Genomic DNA, 19,813 nt, shown 5'->3' on the forward strand with positions numbered 1-19,813 from the left:
TACAAGAACGGATTAAATTATCTGGCAGTAGTTATACAAGAGAAAACATATTTTTTTCAAACAAAATATATACAGCATGGAACTTACTGCCACTTCTTGTGGAGATCGGAAGCATAACAGACCTTAAAAGGAGTTTGACATATCTCGTGGAGATTATTAGGTATGAAGACCTGCTCAGAAATCCCCAATCTGCTGACTGGCAAAACCTAAGAAGAAATACTCTTGCTCTGTTGAGGCAGGCTAGCAGGCTTCATGGGCCTGTTGCCATGATTTTGCCTTATACTAAAAGTCTATTAAGCACTTACAAATAACTATTATTATTATTATTTTAGGTATTAAAAAGAAGTAAAAAACCAGTTATTGATAAAGGCTCTAAAACTGTATGCTGAAAGATAACATTTAAGAAATAACTACTGCAGTTTAGCCACATATGTATTCATTTTTGTAAAAATGTCGACAAGCATAAAGCCCAATTCCAGGTTTTCGCTTCAATCAACAGGGCAGCAGGATTTTTTTTAAAGAAAATAGTGCTTTTGGTTTTTTCACATTGGCAAATCGTCATATTTTTTCCTAGACCTTGATCCTGGAAACAGCAAAACCTTTTTGTTTGGAATGTTTATTTAAAAAAAAAGACCTCTGGCAGGCAGCAAACATGTAAGGAAATATCCATCTTGAGAGTTTATAATTTGGCAAAGTTAATTAGGCAATGGAAAGCTAGTCAAATTCTGTGAAATTCCTGGCAGAAAGCCTTATTTTGGGATATTTCTTTGATTCAGATTTAGAACAGAATGATGATACTAGCTTAAGTGCTGTCAGCGGAGTCACATATTATGACTTCACTGTTTCAAATAACATTCTTACACTAACTTACACTAATATTTCATGTATTTAATTATCATTTCTACATCAAAACCCTAAAAATAATAGCACTTGTGTATTCTAGTTTTGGGGATTCTTTGGCATAGTCAAATGCATAGAAATTTTTTCAAGACCTGATGAATAAGAAAAATGAATAATTTTTTTATGTACTGTTTAATACCAGCTTGCTTCAACATTAATAATGCATGTTGACATTTGCAGATAAAAGATACTAAAGCAGTGTTTTCTTCTAATATGTTCACATTACAAATACACAATGACATTTTGGGAGTTTATTTTTCTTTCTGAATGATAGAAAAGCCGGAAGATTCTGTAGTAGTGAAACTGGTGGTGAGCTTACTGCAGCTGTCCAAGATGGCAGTTAACCATACAGGTGAAAAAGCAGTGCTGGGTAAGTTGATTAGTTCCACAGGCATATGGGGCTGTCATTGCAAACCCCAGGTTGAAACTGGCTGTTCTAAAGGTTACTTTCCCCTGCTATTTTGCATTTGCTACCAGAGGTGGCCATCAGGAATGTTAAAATGGGTGATATGTCTTCTTTTCAGTCACTGTATTTTACAGCTTTGACTAATAACTTAAATTGTCATCAGTTTAGACCCGGTCTCTTCTACACTCAGTAAAGTATGTAAAAGTAAAGTGTGTAAAATCTGCTGTTATATGGGTCACTTTATTAAGTTGAAAAATAGTAAGAAAAATTGAAGAGAACTTACCTGAAAATTTGAAAGGCATGTCTAAGTGAAAATCAGAATAGTTGTTCTCCATCTTAAAGCCTCTTCTGTATTATTAAAATTATTCTGACGGTTTACATGGAGCACCTGATTAATGTTTGATCCAAAGCTAAAATCAAAATCCCCTCTTCCCTGAGTGGGGAGTACCTCCATGAAGGTGATGTTTACTGAAACTAGATGTCTAAACTAGACAGAAACACAAGTAATGAGAACATTTGCCTTATGTTTTTTGTCTAAAAGACTAATAACTGATAATTAAAAATGCTGAGCAATTGATGCTTACATTGACTTCAGTATGATACATTCTTCAGCACCTCTGCAAGCTTTAAGTGTCAGCCTTTTCTGTACTGTGTTTCCTTAGATGATTTGTTAAATTTAATTCAAAACACAACCTGTATATTTTCAGTCTGTTCTTTACTTGCTCTGGTGGTTAAAACAATGTTGTAGAAAATTGACATGTTTTCAAGACACATGCCGAGTATGAATGAAAGGGCAGGGAAATAGATTTTGGTTTCTTTCTGACAAACATTAACATCGCTTTTTTAAAGCTATTTTCAAGGTCAATTTTGTTTTGTTTTTTCTTGTTTGTAGTCATGTGGTTTATAAAATACTTTGTCTGGAAAGCAAATGAGGAACACATTGATACATCATTTTAAGTAAAATGCAGGTTCATTCTCATTGAGTTCACAGGCTACTGCTTGTATTTATCATACCCTTAGGGAATGAAAATGAGTGTCACTTAGTGGCTGCGATTCTGACCTTTTGCACTTACCTGTTTCTGACACAAGCAAAAATGAAATCCGTATCTGATTTAAACTGCAAAATGCAGAGCCATAGGCACTCCTAGAAAATTGAGTTAGAAAGCATAACTGTATTATTTATGAGTCTTAAGCTGCAAAATTTGTATACGTGTAATTATAATCATAAAGCTTCTCAAGTGATTATTTATAAATATTTGCAGCTTTTTACCCCATAATAATCTCAGTTCTAAAAGCAGTTGTTGTGGTTTAAACCCAGCCAGCAACTAAGCACCACGCAGCCACTTGCTCACTCCTCTCCACCCTTGGTGGGAAGGAGAAGAGAATTGGAAGAAAAAGGTAAACCCTCATGGGTTGAGATAAGGACAGTTTAATAGGACAACACAAGGAGAGAAGAAGTAATAATAACAATAATACTAATAAAAGAATGTATAAAGCGAGTCATGCACAATGCAATTGCTCGTCACCTGGAACCCGATGCTCAGCCCATTCCCAAGCCTCGATCCCTCCTCCCCCGGCCAGCTCCCCCAGTTATATACTGAGCGTGACATCATATGGTATCGAATATCCCCTTGGCTAGTTTGAGTCAGTTGTCCTGTCTGTGTCCCCTCCCAGCTTCTTGTGAAAATTAACTCTATCCCAGCCAAACCCAGGACAGTAGTTTATATTAATTGCAACTTTCTAGGGTGAGACCTTGTTTTACTGTACTTAAGACTAGAAAATTACCTGCATTTGCAGAGGCTGTTGGAAGTTGCTTGGGAGAAATTGGTCCCATGGATTTCTCCACCATAGCTCTTCAGCGTGCTGAAAATGCGCTGGATTCTAAAGCAGTGGACTTACTTGAAGATAGAAAACTTCAGTGCGTCTTCATAATGTTAACTCAAATAAATATTGCTTTAACAGATAACTGGTGAGTATACTTATTTATTTATTTAGTTCAAAGCTTAATAGGAGCCATTAAGTTGTTCAAATCACCTCAGAGTAACACTCTGAAAGTGTTATTAACACCTGTTGATGTCCAACCATGTGCTTCTTCAAGGCTCAGATTACTTCTCCAGTCAAACTTAGATGTTTCCTAGAAATTCTCTAGTTGCACTCAAGCTAGAGAGTCTCTTCTGTGCTGTAGAGGATAGCAGTGCTGTGGAGTAAATACTGAGGCTTTGCTTTATAACAAAATATGCAATGGCATATCCTAGTCCAAAATTTTCTGATTTAATGCACACATTGTTAGATTGTGGAATTATTTGTCTTGTATGTTCATAAAGGTGATTTTGAAAATAAAATATCTGAATGAAATGAATAATAATGACATTGTGTATGTTATTCTTTCAGTATTGATGTTAGAGCTGCTGCTGTTTCCTGTTTGAAAAACATAATAATGACGTTGTGTATGTTATTCTTTCAGTATTGACGTTAGAGCTGCTGCTGTTTCCTGTTTGAAAAACATATTAGCCACCAAGTCTGGCACTGAATTTTGGGAAGTTTATAAAAATAAAGCTGATCCCATGTTAATCTATCTACAGCCTTTCAGAATGTCTAGGAAAACGGTACTTCTTCTGATATACCTTATTTATATGACATAAGGGGTAGAGAAAACATAAAAATATATATTAAAAAAATATATTAAAAAAAAGTAAATTTGAAAATATTTTTGAGATAGGCTTTGATGAATGCAAAATTTGGACTTTTCATCAGTCTGATTGCAAATGTGATTGCTTTTGTACATCTGATTCTCCTTTCTGTTCCAGCATTTGTGGCTTTACCAATTTGACATTGGAAAGCTGTGAACTTTCATTATTAGACAGACAGTTTTTGATTACCTACTTGGTAATCTAATACTTTTTTTCTCGGGATTGCAGTATCATTTGATGCAAAAACTTAGTGGAAAATAGGTTAGAAAAAAAGGTTCATAATTAACCATAAATCAGATATTTCCTAATTTTCAAACTTTTGATTTGTAACCTAAATGTGAGGTCTAATATGGTCTTGCTGATGTTATCAGTAAAATTTTATTTTTAATACGTTCAGATTTCCTTGGAAACTTAATATTTACATGAACAAAATTGATATTGTCAATCAATTAAAGCACAGTTAATATTTAATGTTTTAATCTGTGCAGATGTCAGTATGTTTTTTAAAATGCCATAGAATTTGTTTATATTTGCAATATATATATTTTTCTTCTAGTTTTTTGTAGTACCTGCTAATGATATGGAGGCTCCTTTAGAATCTTTGGATGACACAAACCTGTGGATTCCTCTGGGAGAAAGTCATGAGACCTGGATCAAGCGCCTAACTAGTTCAATACTGGACAGTGGAGGTGTGCAAAATGAAGTTCTCCAGTTAATGAAGCCACTATGTGAGGTGAGCTAAATTATCCATATGTATGTATGTATGTATATGTATGTGTGCTGTCATGCACAAAATTACATGATCATGCATCTTGATAGCAAATAGTAATTTCTGCTATTAAGTTACTACTTTAACTGAATGCCAGCACAGCCCTATTGAGTGGTTTACATTTTTCATATTACATGTTCTTTCTCAAGAATTACATGTTTGAGTAGTTGTCAGTTTGGTTATAACCTGAGGAAAGAAAGGCTTTTGGTTGTTTTTCTTAGCAGCTGCTATGCATGATTGTTTTCTAGGTGAAAACAGACTTGTGTCAAACTTTGCTTCCATACCTGATTCATGATATCCTTCTCCATGACTCGGATGAATCTTGGAGAAGTCTTTTGTCAGTTCATATCCAGAAGTTTTTTACAGCCTGTTGCAGATTTGCCTCATCTAGTAGATCTACTACACCTCCAAATTCTGATTCAGGTAATGTCATAATATTTTTTTCAGCTGCAAGAGGGATTCTGGTTGTGAAAAATTACCTTCTGACATCAAATGTATGATGCACACTTGTAGGTAGACAGAATTTTAGAAGCTTCTGTCCAATTGTTTGATCTTTTTCCGTGGAGATACCAGTAATTTTGAAGCTGTTCATTGGTAGCACCCAAGTAGTTTCTTCTGTATAGCTTCTTTCCTTATTCACAGCTGGATAATGTTTATTACTTGCTGAATTTAGATGTGATCCAATGTTGTGTGCTGCAAGACTGAATCTTGGACTGTCTCTTAAAATGACTAATTGGCAATTAAATTCTTCTCTTACTCAAACAAGAGTGATTAAAGGCAGTTTTCACCTGGATTTTCCCCTTGGAAAAAAGACTAACCCTTGCTCTAGCTTCTGCCTAATGTTGATAATGGTCTCCCTATACATTCAAAAGACCTGTTCCATTCCAGCAGAATGAAAGGAAGTTGTAACCAAAAGAACTGCAGCTGAGTATGAGTAGTGCAGTGAGTTCCATTACAAACAAAGCACCTTCTAATCAAGGTGGCTGGTGTCCTTTCCAAATAGATAGTGGCTGAACTTAGCAGAAATCTGTGTACAAAATAAGATCTTTGTTACTAGACTATGGGAATGGTACACGCACTTCTTTTCAGGAGCTGAAATACATTCTTTATTTGTGCATGTCCTCTACTTAACACAAATACAGTAACTTCAGGTTAGTATTTTTTTTGTGTGCAGTAGCTATTCTGCTATATCTTCCAACTCCCTTCTTCAGTGACAAATCACCAAAGGAATGAGTCTGTACAATGTCTTGCAGTCTCTTTACAGGCAAGTCATGCAAGCTTCAGGTTGCCAGAGAGTTAAAGGAACCCTTAGTATTGCAGTTTGTACTAAGAGTGGTGTAAATAAGCCTAATGATGCTAGGTGTATTTTAAGGTACTTTTTATAGACGCTGACTAGCCTGGCCAGAAAGACTAGACCAGTATTCTTTCATATTTTTGAAGTCAGGTAACAAGCTGTTGCCACAATCCAGGTATTTTTATTATTGTCCCACTTTGTAAGATAGAAAAGGATTAACAATTTTCTATTTCCTTCCTGTAAGCAGCCAGGGAAACTACTGCACAAATTTGTGCTCGGATGTACAGAGTAATCCAAAATGTTCAATGAATAATAAAAGGGATTTTTCTAAGTTTTATAAACTTGCAGTTATTTCAGTGACACCAATGACTAAATGATAGAGGCCCCTTCAAACATTGTGATTCTATGCAAGGGATCTTACTGAGGTGATATGAGCAAAGTAAAGGACATGTAAAAGCTTTAAATGGAGTTCTTCAGGTGAAAAACTGTCCTGGTACCAAAAAAAAATATATGAAGTAGCACACAGCTCGTTGTCTATGTAGTTGTTTACAGATAAACTGAAGGTACACTAGCCAACAGAGCAAGATATGTTAATTCCAAAGTTGGAATGATAGAACATCAGCAGTATTCAAAACAAAAATTTTAAACATCTGGTGACTACCAGTTTCTTCAAGGAGAAACTCTTACTCTATCAAAACAAGGAGAAAAATCTCCCTAGAAAACCTAGATAAATTTCATTCCAATCCGTAAGGATCCAAACTGTTGCAAAGACCAAGCAGTTAGACATGAGAGAGTTAGGTGCTTTTGAACAAGAGTCTTCCTGTTGATCCATTTTGACGTGCAAGTTCTAGGAATTGGCTGTTAATCTTGGCAATTTAAAGCATAAATAGGGTGAACATCATGCCAATCACTGTGCTGCCTGAGAAACCAAACCTAACTGTAAATTGCCAACTGCTTGACAAGAGTCAGACCCACCAAACTAAAAATGAAGAATAGTTTGGACTTAGTGCATGTCAGTCTGGCCAGAATCATATGTCAATTAAGTCTATTATTTTGCAGAAGAGTTATAATTTTTTTTAATGACTCTTTCAAAATACACGTTCAGTTATTTCTCCTTAGAATTTAGAACTTCTATCTCATGCCATGAAAAAACAGACACTGTTTTCTGTCTGTAAGCTTGTTGTTAGCAAGTGAGTATGAAGACAATGCTGACATCTTATAGTTACCAAATAAGTGTTGTTCATTTCTGTTTGTTGGAACACATGAAATTCCCAGATACTTCTTTTTTTTTATATGGCTTTTGCTTTCTTTAGGGGAAATTTCTAGTTCTGCGTCTTACTGTAGTGTAGCAGTAATCAAACCTTTGCTTATGCTTTCCCTATTCCTTGCTTCTTGTAATGTATAAATTGAAATGTCCAGAAAAATGAAAAAATTATTAACCCAATGACCAGAACACAACCTGTAGCCATCTAATTTTTTTTTTTTAAATCCAGAAGCAAGGCATGGAAATATAAATTCTTTAAAAGTATGTGTCTGTGTGTGTGAGGTAGTGTTTTTTATATAAGCATACATACTCTATAAAATCTGCACTAAAGCTACTGGTAAGTATTTCTGTGGCTTTGGAATAACTTTATATGGCTCAAGCCTAAGGGAAGAGGTCTGTTACGGAGCTTTGTGCAATGGTGTTGGATCATCTCTGAATTCTGTAAGAAGAAGTAGTATCCACAAATTATTAATGCAAAGATAATTTGATAAAGAAAATTGTGGTATAAACTACCGTAACATCCACTAAAATCACATAAAGGGGGGAAATACCTTTTGTGACAAACTATTAATTTAATTTTGGAAATGCCTCCCGAGGAACTTTTTAGTTATTTTCTTGAGTACAAAATACATCTTTTTATTTTATAAATGGCTATGTTATGACAAAAGTTCATTATATTCTTTCTTTTGAAATATACATCCCAGAGCAAGAAACCCATAATTCTAGAAGTTTGGATAAAGTATCTCGACGAGCCATGCTTGCTGTTGTAGATTACTTAAGAAGACAAAAGAGGTGAATTACAGCTTTCCAAAATGTTGCTTTAATTTAATTATGACTGTTCTAAGATCTGTTGACGCTATAGATTAAGGAAGAAGGATGTGGTAGAGAACATGTCAGTTAAAAGAATGAAGATATAGTAGTGACCTTGCATTTGTTAAAGAAGTGATATGGCTAACCTTAAAGGGTTCTAATTTTGCTGAAGGAGTTTTTAGAAAACTTTTTGTCTGATAAACTTTTTGTGGTATGCGTTTAGGAGGGGGCAAGATAAAATTAGCCTTTGGAAGACTTTATATTTAGATTGGATTTATTTTATTTAATGTTAGAGAGAAGGTGTGTTACAGCAATATTAAAGTCTTTATTTAATCAGATCTGTTTCAGGTGCCATTTTTGATGACAGCTTCTGGCTAGATCTGAATTATCTTGAGGTTGCTATAGCAGCACAGTCTTGTGCTGCTCACTTCACAGCCTTGCTCTACACAGAAATCTATGCAGACAAGATAAATATAGACAAACAGCAAGAAAGGTACAAGGCTTGAGGAATGCAATTTCTTGACATTTTGGTTAAAATGGATGAAGTTTTGTGTGTCTCAGTAGTGTTTTGTTACAGGAAAAGTCAAGGAAACTTTAAAAAAAATCCCTTAGGTGTGTGTATTGACCTGGAAAATATTGCTACCTGTCCTTGAATGTGATCCCAGCCTTGCTAGTTTGCTAGTGACACACTCAAAATAGTGTCGTTTTGACTTCTAACCAGAAAGTTTTCTTATAAGTGTGTGTTCTGGAGAAATTTCACTGAAACTAATGCTTCTGAATACTAGAATGTATTGAATATCACTTTCTAAATTGAACACTTTTCAGATTCTATTTCTCATAATTAATAGTGTGCTAGTGGTTAAATTACGGCCAGAACTGAATCAAGGGGAGAAAGAAACCACTGAATGATGACCAGAATTGTGTGGGTAGAGCTGAATGATCGTTGTAGAAGGAGTTTTCTTCTATAATGGACAATTATCTTTGTCTTCTGGTCCAGCAAGATCAAAATATGGAACTAGTTTACTAGCTTTGTTTTGGCAACAAATAACTCTTAAGGCAGTGAATGTATAATAAAAGTATGTCTGTAAGCATATATATTATGTAGTTGCTTTTATTCTTTCCCAGAAGAGAGCATTCTTGCTTCAGGCATTCACAAAAGCAATTTGATTTAATAAAAGATTAGACATTACAAGGTGGGGGTTTTTTTCTCTGAAAAACCACCTTGATGTTGAAATCCCTTGATGTTGATATCCTCAGTTCAGCTGATCACTTTGTCATTCTGGTGGAGAGACATTTTGAATAACCTGGGGATATGACAGGCCTGATCTTGCATTTGGTGTTTGTGCCCCTTACTTAGGTGTTGTTTCAGAATTTCTTTAGTTATTTGTATGAAATTTCATTTAACTTTGCTGGTTGAAACATTTCTTTTAGGTTTTCTTTTAAAGCAGCTAAGAGTTTGACATTTGAAGAAGAAAGTCAAACAAGAACTGTTACTATTTTGAATGAAAAAAGTAAAGGAGAAACTGGCATAAGTTTACAGGTATGTGTGTGTGCTCCATAATCTGAAAGCAAACCTTCTCATATAATTACAATTAACAGTAGGTTTCATCTGAGCTGAAGGCAAATCTAGTTGAACTTCAAAAACTGTATTCGAAAGTTCTCCTCATCTTCTAATTCAAAGTGAACTCAGTGGCATTGCTGAACAAGTTAAATTGAGTATTCGTTCACCTGACACACTAATTAAGTGGCAAATTTTAAATTGCAGGAAAGCAGACTTTGTTCCCCAAAAGAACTGACCCATGGTGGTAACCAGCCAAGTATTTTTCAGTTTGTTTTGTCAGAGAGATATGTTCATTAAAAATCAGCAAATGGCATAGCAAGTTGTAATGATCAAAACCAAAGCAGTATTATCTCCTACAAGTTTATTTTATACATAAAATCTGATTCAGTAGCCTTGTCTAAGTTACTTCTTTCCACAGTTCATTATTCCAGATCTGTGCTTGCATATCTTTAAAATGCATTGCTTAGCTGGTATGTCCGATGCTCATGCAGTACTACTGCCTTTTGGTTTTCAGTCAGTCCACCTAAGGCCCAGTGCTGCTTTTTTAATAACTTAGCAGAGAAGGTAGGTAGTCCTGAAGAGTTTTGCTAGACTATAAAACTTTTCTTCCTGTGATGAATGCAGGCTCAGATACTGCATAAAGGAAAATGAAGCAATGATAACACATTACATGGAAGGACTTGTATTTATAAACTTACATGATATGTATACAACTCACTTGAACTGGTTCCATAAGAGGTAATTCTTTGTCTTATGGTGCATATTCTAGGACCTTCTCATGGACATATATAGAAGCATTGGAGAACCTGACAGTCTCTATGGCTGTGGTGGAGGAAGAATGTTACAGCCACTAGCACGGTATAATTTATTAATGTTCTTATGTTCTTTAAAGTCATTGCTTTCATTTATTAGTAAGGAACTTAAACTGAAAACTTCTTGTTAATTTACAACAGGATAAGAACTTACGAGCATGAAGCAGTATGGGAGAAAGCCCTTGTAACATATGACCTTGAGGCAAGCCTTTCTCCATCTACTCGCCAGGCAGGAATAATAGAGGTAATTTTATTCTATAATAGGCAATGAATGTGGGAATTGATATCCATCATACTGAGAGTCATTTGTAGTAAGTGCAAAATTGTTTTAGAACTAAAAGAGATCTCTTTGGTCATCAAGTCCACCCCACTGTCATAGGCTTCCAAACTGTATAATGTAAGACAACTCAATATTTGTCCTGAAAACATTATGGCTTCTAGTCCTCTTGTCACTCACCTGTAATCCCTATCTTGGGTAATGAATTTTGTGAAATATTTCAAAATAGATCTTATACAGAATTTGGCCAGCTCCTAAAATGACAGGATATAAAAAGTAATGGAATTGGTTATTTTTGCCATCTCATTCTTTAAACCTCTCCATTATGGCAACTATCTTACCGAAACTGTTGTATTTCTGATAAAATAAATGAATAGAATTGATGTTGTCTTATTTTTATTCCTTAAAACCATGTTGCTTTTTTAGCCTAAAAATGTTTACACCAGTTCTGTAATAACATAGCACTGGTATATCTGTGTTTCACCTCATTTCATTTTCCTATGGAACTTTTCCTAGCCCAAATTATTTAGTATCATTGTTAAAATTCCATTGTGTTTCTCCTTCATAATGGCTGCACACATAACCTGGATAAGAGGTCACAATTATAAAGTCATTATGGTCTTCAAACAGATAGGAGTTTTAGGAGTTGTAGGAAACTTTTTCAAATCCCCACCAGGAAAAAGTTCATTAAGAAGTAAAACCAGTTTTGGCTTACTACCCAGAAATGATGGTATGGAGAAATGTGAGCAGGTAGTTCATTTGAAACACAACATGGAAATTTATTTCAAAGAATGCCAGCCACAGTAGTAATGAAACCATTTTTCCAGGGTTGCAGGTATCAATGGTGTGATTATTAGTCTTATTAAAAAGTTTTCATCTTACATAGTGCTGAGTTTAGAAATACTTACAGTTCTGCCTTACCTGCAAAGGCTTCTTTGTTTCCAAAGGTAAAACAAAGCTTTTTAAAAAAACAGTTCAGTTTATAAAAAGGAGGAAAACCAATTTTCAGTAATTATGTTAATTCCAGGCTTTGCAGAATTTTGGGCTTTGCCACACTCTTTCCATGTATTTAAAAGGACTGGAACATGAAAACACCGAGTGGTGTGCGGAACTACAGGAAATACGCTACCAGGCAGCATGGAGGAATATGCAGTGGGGCCACATCTCTTCTGTCAAGTAAACTAACCTACTTTTTTGCTAGTTTTTTAAGTGAAAGACAATGGTTTCAGTTCCAAGCAAAAAGGTGACATTAGAATATAATTTATATGAAGCAGGTCACCTGATTTATCTTAATCATTGAATTGAAAAGCAGCATTTTTCACTTAGACCTGTCTGTTTTGTATGCACATCACTTCATTTTCCTGGGAAACTGTACACAGTTGTCCTAGTTTCAGCTGGGATAGAGTTAATTGTCTTCCTAGTAGCTGGTACAGTGCTATGTTTTGAGTTCAGCATGAGAAGGATGTTGATAACACTGATGTTTTCAGTTGTTGCTAAGTAGTGTTTAGTCTAAAGTCAAGGATTTTTCAGCTTCTCGAGCCCAGCCAGCGAGAAAGCTGGAGGGGCACAAGAAGTTGGCACAGGACACAGCCAGGGCAGCTGACCCAAATTGGCCAACGGGGTATTCCATACCATGTGACATCACACCTAGTGTATAAGCTGGGGGGAGTGGGGGCGGGGGATCATTGCTCAAGGACCAGCTGGGTGTCAATCGGCGGGTGGTGAGCAATTGCACTGCGCATCATTTGTACATTGCAATCCTTTTATTATTGCTGTTGTCATTTTATTAGTGTTATCATTATCATTATTAGTTTCTTCTTTTCTGTTCTATTAAACCGTTCTTATCTCAACCCACGAGTTTTACTTCTTTTCCCGATTTTCTCCCCCATCCCACTGGGTGAGGGGGGAGCGAGTGAGTGGCTGCGTGGTGCTTAGTTGCTGGCTGGGGTTAAACCACGACAACAGTTGATTCTTCTTTTTGATTTTCCATAACTATAAACTGAAATTTTCCATTTTTGAGTCATATAGTAGATGCGTCTTAAGTACATATGAGGGATAGTTTTTAATGTTTAATTTATAAGCAAATGGGGAAAATATTACTCGGTAAGCCACAAGAGGTTGTCAAGACCTGGATAAGCAAACACCAGTGTTGATTCATGGCTATTCCATAAGGAGTAATCTCCTCCCTTGTGTAATGTTGGCTGCCTGGCATTAGTTATTTCATATGACTGGCCAGGATCTAGGGAACTCTATCCCTTCCTAGTACAGCTACATCATCGCACGTTTTAGGAGGAATACAGAATAGATTCACTACATTTTGGCAAAACTAGAAGTTAGGATCTTCAGTAACTCCTTCTACATTAACTTTTAGTAGTCAGGAGAATGGAAGCTGTTTCTCCTAAGACTCTTACAGAGAGATGGGTCTGGGGAACGTACTCTTGGTGTGTTCATTCTCTTCTCCTGCACTGTTTTAAGATCATTGTTTAGAAGCACCTGGAGGACTTCACAGACATATCCTGTTGAAGGCATATGTCATGCCACTATCAGAACAAACTTTATATAGGTGGGCTCTCTTTGTCCCTGGTTATGGTCTGTGTAACCCTCTTTGGTTATAAACTTCTTAGGCAAATAGAATATTCAGCTTTAATATGGGAGCAGAAAAAAAGCATGTAAGATGAAAAGAGAGAGAATGAAATGGCAGAAAAGAGGAGGGTCAGGGTGAAGCAGAAAGAATAAGTGAGAAGGGCAAAGAGAAAATTAAATTGAACACTATGGGTTTTTTCAGCCTTCTGATTTTTATTTTTTTCATTTTTAAAAATGTTTCTGATGCTAAATGTAAAAAAATGTTGATTCTGAACTGAAGTTGCATACATACAGTAATATATATCTTTCAGCTAATACTGAGAAGTGTGTTACAATAAAATTTTTATTGTGCAGTTGGTTTTGTGTCGTATTTTTGATACAACCTTGAACATATTCTCCATATTCCAAACATTTTGAGAATTACTGTTTTTTGTTTTAAATGAACAGCTTGAATGTATAAAATACGAAATTAATTTAAAATTTAAAGGGTTGCATTGTTATTTTTTATCATGCAAAACAGCAATTCATGCAACTTCAGAAAATGTACTACTGAAAATATTTGTCATAAAGATAAAATCGACTTCTTTGTAGAGAAATACAATTTTCCTTTTATTTTATGTTTCTTTTGTTTTATTTGTAAGAGATGAGACAGGAAGACCAGGGTACCATGAATCGTTGTATGATGCTCTTCAGTCTTTACGAGATAAGGAATTCTCTGCTTTCTATGACAGTCTTAAAAATGCCAGGTAACCATGCAAATATTGTGCTGTTAGAGAGAGAGGTAGAGAGTGTGTGTGTTTGTAGTCACAGGTTATATATAAAAGACTATTACAGGGTTTTATGGCCTTAAATTAAGACTCATGCATAGAATAAAATTAATGCTTCTGGACTGCAACTTCATTTCTAAGTTTTTTAACCTAAATTTGTGCATATACAATTTGTGTGCTAATCGAAGATACGTTTCCTGTATGTCCCTTACTTTGCAGTCGTCTTAAGTGGATTTGAATGCTGACTACTCTTCTTTAGCTGAGCTATCACACAGACTTTGGAGTTTATATATGCTTACCGTGTTTTCATTTATTGACAAAACTTAATTTTTTGAACTTTAATGGTAATACAAAATAATTCCAAACTGAATAGTTTTGCTGTTTAAAGTCTGTTCACTGTGTGGAAATTGTTACGGATATTTGGGATTACTTGTGGATATTAAAAAAACCAATTTACTGTTTCTCTGTTAAATCCATAGAGTGAATGAAGTAGAAGAGCTCTGCAAAGGCAGTCTTGAGTCTGTTTATTCATTATATCCAACTCTTTGCAGACTACAGCTAATTGGAGAGTTGGAAAATATAGGTCTGCTGTTCTCCAGGTATTTTTTTTAAGCTTGTTTCATACTCCTTTCTCAGTTTTCAGGATTTTTGGTTATCAAGTCTAGCACAAAAATAAAATTACCTCAACAAATTTTATTCATTAATATCTCAAACTTCATCTTAAAAATTATATGGATTTTAGCTTTACTATGTGAAGACAAATCTAGATTCTCTCTATTTCCAGACTGGATTTATTTGTGGTCTAGTCTTAATTATTTGATATTATGCCAATATTTTATTTTTAATAATCGTTTTCTTGCCTTTGTTTTGAGTTCCCTGGTATACTCCAAGGCAGTAGTCATATCTCCTAGCATTTGGTTTACTAAAGTAACTGAGTTATCCTTTCTAGTTTCCTTTCTAAAAACATTTTCCATTTCCTTGATGATACCCATAGATCTATTGAAAGTTGTTTCAGTTTGATTCACTTTCTTCATGGACCACTGTTATGATCATTATTCTACCTGAATTCTTAACATTGCTTTTTAATCATAAGAAGGTACTTATCTCTGTAGTGCTATTAACACTGATTTTCTTCTGTTACAGTTGTATCAGTTTGGTAGCTTGTAGTCATCCTACAGTCATTTAGCATGTCCATGTAACCTTATGAACCATTGCTATTTGCAGTTAATGAATCACCTGAGAAAATAATACATATAATGACAACCTACACAGCTACAATGTCACAGTTTGGAATTTATTCTTATATTAATCCATGTATGTCCTATATAATAGAATAGGAATCTTGGTCTCTGATCTTTTAAGTAGCCCTATGTTTGAATGCGATTCCCTTTGCTGATGGACCTTTAACACAACAGTTATTGATGCTTAATCGAGAATGTTTACAGTGGAGTTGTTCACCTTGCTAATGTTGATCTCTTGATCTTCATGTTTGTTAAAACTGGAAGCCTGCCAGTTTGTTCTCCATATTAACCATTGTAGGGTCTTACGGACTGTTTCTTGGTTTTGAACTGTAGACTGTGAACTACCTTGGTAGTTTACTTTTGTTACTCATCTTGCATTTCACTAATACTTAGCGAGAGTTAATAACAGGTCTTTTTTCTTTTGGTAACAATTGCAGATCTGTTACGACTCAACAACTAAATGATATTTATTTGAAATGGCAGAGACAGTCCCAGCTTCTTAAGGACAGTGACTTCTGTTTCCAGGAACCTATCATGGCTCTGCGCACTGTAATATTGGAGATCCTGCTTGAAAAGGAGAATGAAAATACCAAAAGAGAATGTATTAAAGACATCCTGACCAAACATCTGGTGGAGCTCTCTAGATTGGCAAGAACAGCTAAAAATACACAGGTAACAAATTCCAGGAAGGATCAGTGATGGATGTTTAGTGTTTTAGTTTATAAAAGGACTTCATTTTTTAACAGTACTCAAGATTAACTGTATTCTAAGTTTATTCGATGAATCAATTAGCTGGAGACTTAAACTATGTAGAACTTATTCATAAATTGTATTTATGGGCATGTTTTCTGAATTTTGTTCATAACTGTAAGCTACTCTATGAGGCAGATAATATAAAAATGAAATTTTTAGTGAAGAATGCTCTTACAGCTCTGTTACTTTCTTTTGGTGCAGTTTTATATATCCAGCTTTCACTTGCATCATACTGTTGTAGTGTTCCAGAGTGAAGCTGCAGAAAAAACTCCATTGTATCTATATATTTAGCTTTGTCTTCAAGGTTTTATACTCTCAAAGCACCATTGCACTGTCATAAATCTTTCTCTGTGAATGACTTAATGGGATTTGCAGTAGCAGTGGTTTCGGCAGCTGCTAATGCATTTAAGGTCCAGAGTCAGCCTTAGTTTGTTCTAGGTAGTGCATCTGAAGGAGTAACTCAACAAGAATTTATAGAGCAACAATATTGTCCAAGAACCTCTGCAGAAAATAGTTCCAGCTAAATATAACCTGGAATGGTGTTTAAAAATTCACACATGTGAAACTATATTAAACTTTGATTTCAGGAAGGTTCTAACTCTTTTTGTGCATAATGATGAAATCAGTAGAGCAGCTGTCTTTGATTTCATAAATTTGCAGGGTTTACTTAGTGCCTCCAGAATTGTTTGGGAAAATTACTTCTCCAGAATTTTTTTATCTCATGCCTGCCCAGCTGCTAACACTGTGGTGATGAGTGTCCTGTAAGAGCCTCAACAGAAGTAAATTTTTTTTCACTTTGATTTTTAGTTACAGAAGAAGATTAAAATTGTGGTGCTGTATTTTGGGAGGATTAGAAGGTTCTGAAAGATTGAACCAATGTGTTTCTGAAAACACTATTGTTCCAGCCTCTTCAGTGTTGCAGGTCATGTGCAACCTTTGGGGTATGCTTCTGGGCCTTATCAGTCTTTCAAACCATGGGCTGATAACCCTTTCCTTTTGGCACGCTAGTAGTTGAAAACACTAAGTGTCTGGATGTCGGAGTTTTTGAGGAAGCACTCTGCCACTAAGGGCTTTTCTTCCTCTTTGGTGCCACTACCATCTGTCAGGAGAAGGAAGAGTGTGCCATACGGAGTCATCATACTGACCGCTAATGGAAGTAACCAAACTTACATTGTCATTTACAGGCATTCTTACATTTTAATTGTTGACCTTGCTTATTTAAAAGTTTGATTGATTTGGTTATTGATTGGACAATTTGTGAAAATACACTTTAGTCTCAATCTTTGATGTTGTTAGAAAGATAGTTTGCTCTTTGTACTATCATAGTGACATTAGATTGCTAAATAATGAGGATGTTACTTCACTAGTGATATAGGTGAAGAAGTAGGCATGCAAAAGAATTCGTGTGTGATGGTGCCATTTTTCTTAATATTTTTCTGTGGTCTTTTAGGATGTAATAATAATCACTAACCTAAAATTATAAATCAGTCATTTCAGTAGGTGCTGATTGTAGAATTTCTATAGTTTATACCTCCAAATAATTCAAAACGTTAAACATTGATACTTTATTTTGGGGGTTGTGAAGTTTAATTCCGTAGTCTGTTTTTGTTGCAAATCAGGATTTTCTGCAAGTATATAGAAAAACAACTTCATCTCTTTGCTGCAAATAAATTCTCAGCATTGGGTAGGCAGAATACACTGCACAGTAGATCGAATGAAGGTGGAGTTTAAAAACAAAACTTGCTGCGAGATACATGTATTTCACTTAAAGAATTGTTTATAATGTTTTTTCAATTTCAGCTTCCAGAAAGAGCTATGTTTCAGATCAAACAATACAATCCAACAGGATATGAAGTTTCTGAATGGCAACTAGAAGAAGCTCAGGTTTTCTGGGCTAAAAAGGAAGAGAGTCTTGCACTGAATATTCTTAAAAGGATGATAAAAAAATTAGATGCAGATTGGTTTCAGGTATGTGTTATATAATGTATAAACTTATGGGAATTAAATTATTTAAGATCCTATTTTCACTTTCCAAAGTTTTCCCTTGGAAGAAAATTAAAGGGCTGTCTGCAATATTACTAAATCTGGTTTGTACTCTCAAAATGTCTGAAAGCAAAAAAATCTGTATTAGCAAATCTCATCAAGGTTTTCAAAGCAAGTCTGCAAGAGTGACAAATGTTAGAATTCATTATTTATTATTTTGCTTCAAATGCCACCACTGTGAAATGTATAGCTTTTTAAAAATCAGAGATTATTTCCCTTGATAAAAAGTTAACTTGTTTTAAACAAAACTGTTACATACAGGTGTATCATCTTCTTCTGTGCCAATAATTAAAGAAACTAATGGCCAAGCAGGCTTGTTTAGGCATAGAATCACAGAATCACTTAGGTTGGAAAAGACCCTTAAGATCATAGAGTCCAACCGTTAACCTAACACTGCCAAGTCCCACTAAACCGTGTTCCCAGGCGCCACATCTACAGGTCTTTTAAATACCTCCAGGGATGGTGACCCCACCACTTCCCCGGGCAACCTCTTCCAATGCTTGATAACACTTTCAGTGAAGAAATTTTTCCTAATATCCAATTTAAACCTTCCCTGGCACAACTTGAGGCCAGTTCCTCTCATCCTATCACTCGTTATTTGGGAGAAGAGACCAACACTGACCTCGCTACAACCTCCTTTCAGGTAGTTGTAGAGAGTGATAAGGTCTCCTCTCAGCCTCCTTTTGTCCAGGCTAAACAACCCCAGTTCCCTCAGCCGCTCCTCATAAGACTTGTGCTCTAGACCCTTCACCAGCTTCGTTGCCCTTCTCTGGACACGCTCCAGCACCTCAACGTCTTTCTTGTAGTGAGGGGTCCAAAATTGAACACAGTATTCAAGGTGCAGCCTCACCAGTGCCGAGTATAGGGGGACGATCACTGCCCTAGTCCTGCTGGCCACACGATTTCTGATACATATTATGTTGGGAAATATAATAGTGTACATGTTTTTGTTAGAAGAAGAAGAAGAATAAAGATTTTATCTCCAGTCCTTATTCTGTAAAAAAAGACTAATACAGGGATACACCAATAATGTATTTTATGCTAAAGAAGCATACCTCTGTTGCAGGCATTTTCCTGATGTCTGTAGGGAATCTTTGTCCAAAGGTAGGAGTATGAGTTGAGGCTTCTATTTCAGTGGGCCTGAAGCTGTAAAGTGTACAGAAATTCCAGGCAAGTTTTTGACCGATAAACATTCACTACTGTACCTCAGACTTCTTTGTTCCTTGAACTAATCCATTATCAAGGAACATAGATATGAATGGGGATGCTGTTTCACATCTTTGAATCCTCCCCCATTTACAAGCACACTGAGCTGTGAGTTTTATGTTGTACTTCTGAAAATGGAATCTTACCTCAAACAGGGGAATGTTTTCTCATCAAATTTGACTTCAGCAAGTGCCTCTTAGTTATCTTAGATCTTTTTGTAAGCTTTCTGAAAAATTATGTCACTTGATGTGAAGGAAATACTACATTTCCATCTCCAGTTCAGAACTGAAACAAAAATCTCTCTCTCCTATCTCAGTAATGGGCAATACGAAGTTCCTAAGAAAAAATGTGAAGACTAGTTGGGCTGTATAGCCAGAGTACTCCCCCAGACTGATTTGTAGCACAAGAACTTCCTGAACCAGAGGTAGTTTCTTTGT

The 19,813-nt window shown here is 35.6% G+C and overlaps 1 protein-coding gene across 2 annotated transcripts in view; it reads left to right on the forward strand.

Annotated features, from left to right (window-relative positions):
- ATM (ATM serine/threonine kinase) overlaps positions 1–19,813 on the forward strand; it is an 80,684-nt gene that overhangs the window by 37,234 nt on the left and 23,637 nt on the right. For both annotated transcript variants that reach the window (XM_052812354.1, XM_052812355.1), the window contains 15 exons: positions 1,175–1,270; positions 3,104–3,275; positions 3,771–3,912; positions 4,553–4,729; positions 5,014–5,188; positions 8,028–8,115; positions 8,471–8,626; positions 9,565–9,673; positions 10,464–10,552; positions 10,648–10,750; positions 11,811–11,959; positions 14,008–14,112; positions 14,613–14,732; positions 15,812–16,046; positions 17,928–18,095. In XM_052812354.1, the coding sequence (XP_052668314.1) occupies positions 1,175–1,270; positions 3,104–3,275; positions 3,771–3,912; positions 4,553–4,729; positions 5,014–5,188; positions 8,028–8,115; positions 8,471–8,626; positions 9,565–9,673; positions 10,464–10,552; positions 10,648–10,750; positions 11,811–11,959; positions 14,008–14,112; positions 14,613–14,732; positions 15,812–16,046; positions 17,928–18,095 (2,084 nt within the window). The remainder of the gene's footprint in view (positions 1–1,174; positions 1,271–3,103; positions 3,276–3,770; positions 3,913–4,552; positions 4,730–5,013; positions 5,189–8,027; positions 8,116–8,470; positions 8,627–9,564; positions 9,674–10,463; positions 10,553–10,647; positions 10,751–11,810; positions 11,960–14,007; positions 14,113–14,612; positions 14,733–15,811; positions 16,047–17,927; positions 18,096–19,813) is intronic.

This window comes from Harpia harpyja, chromosome 17 (genome assembly GCF_026419915.1).
Source record: "Harpia harpyja isolate bHarHar1 chromosome 17, bHarHar1 primary haplotype, whole genome shotgun sequence".
NCBI classification, from domain to species: domain Eukaryota; kingdom Metazoa; phylum Chordata; class Aves; order Accipitriformes; family Accipitridae; genus Harpia; species Harpia harpyja.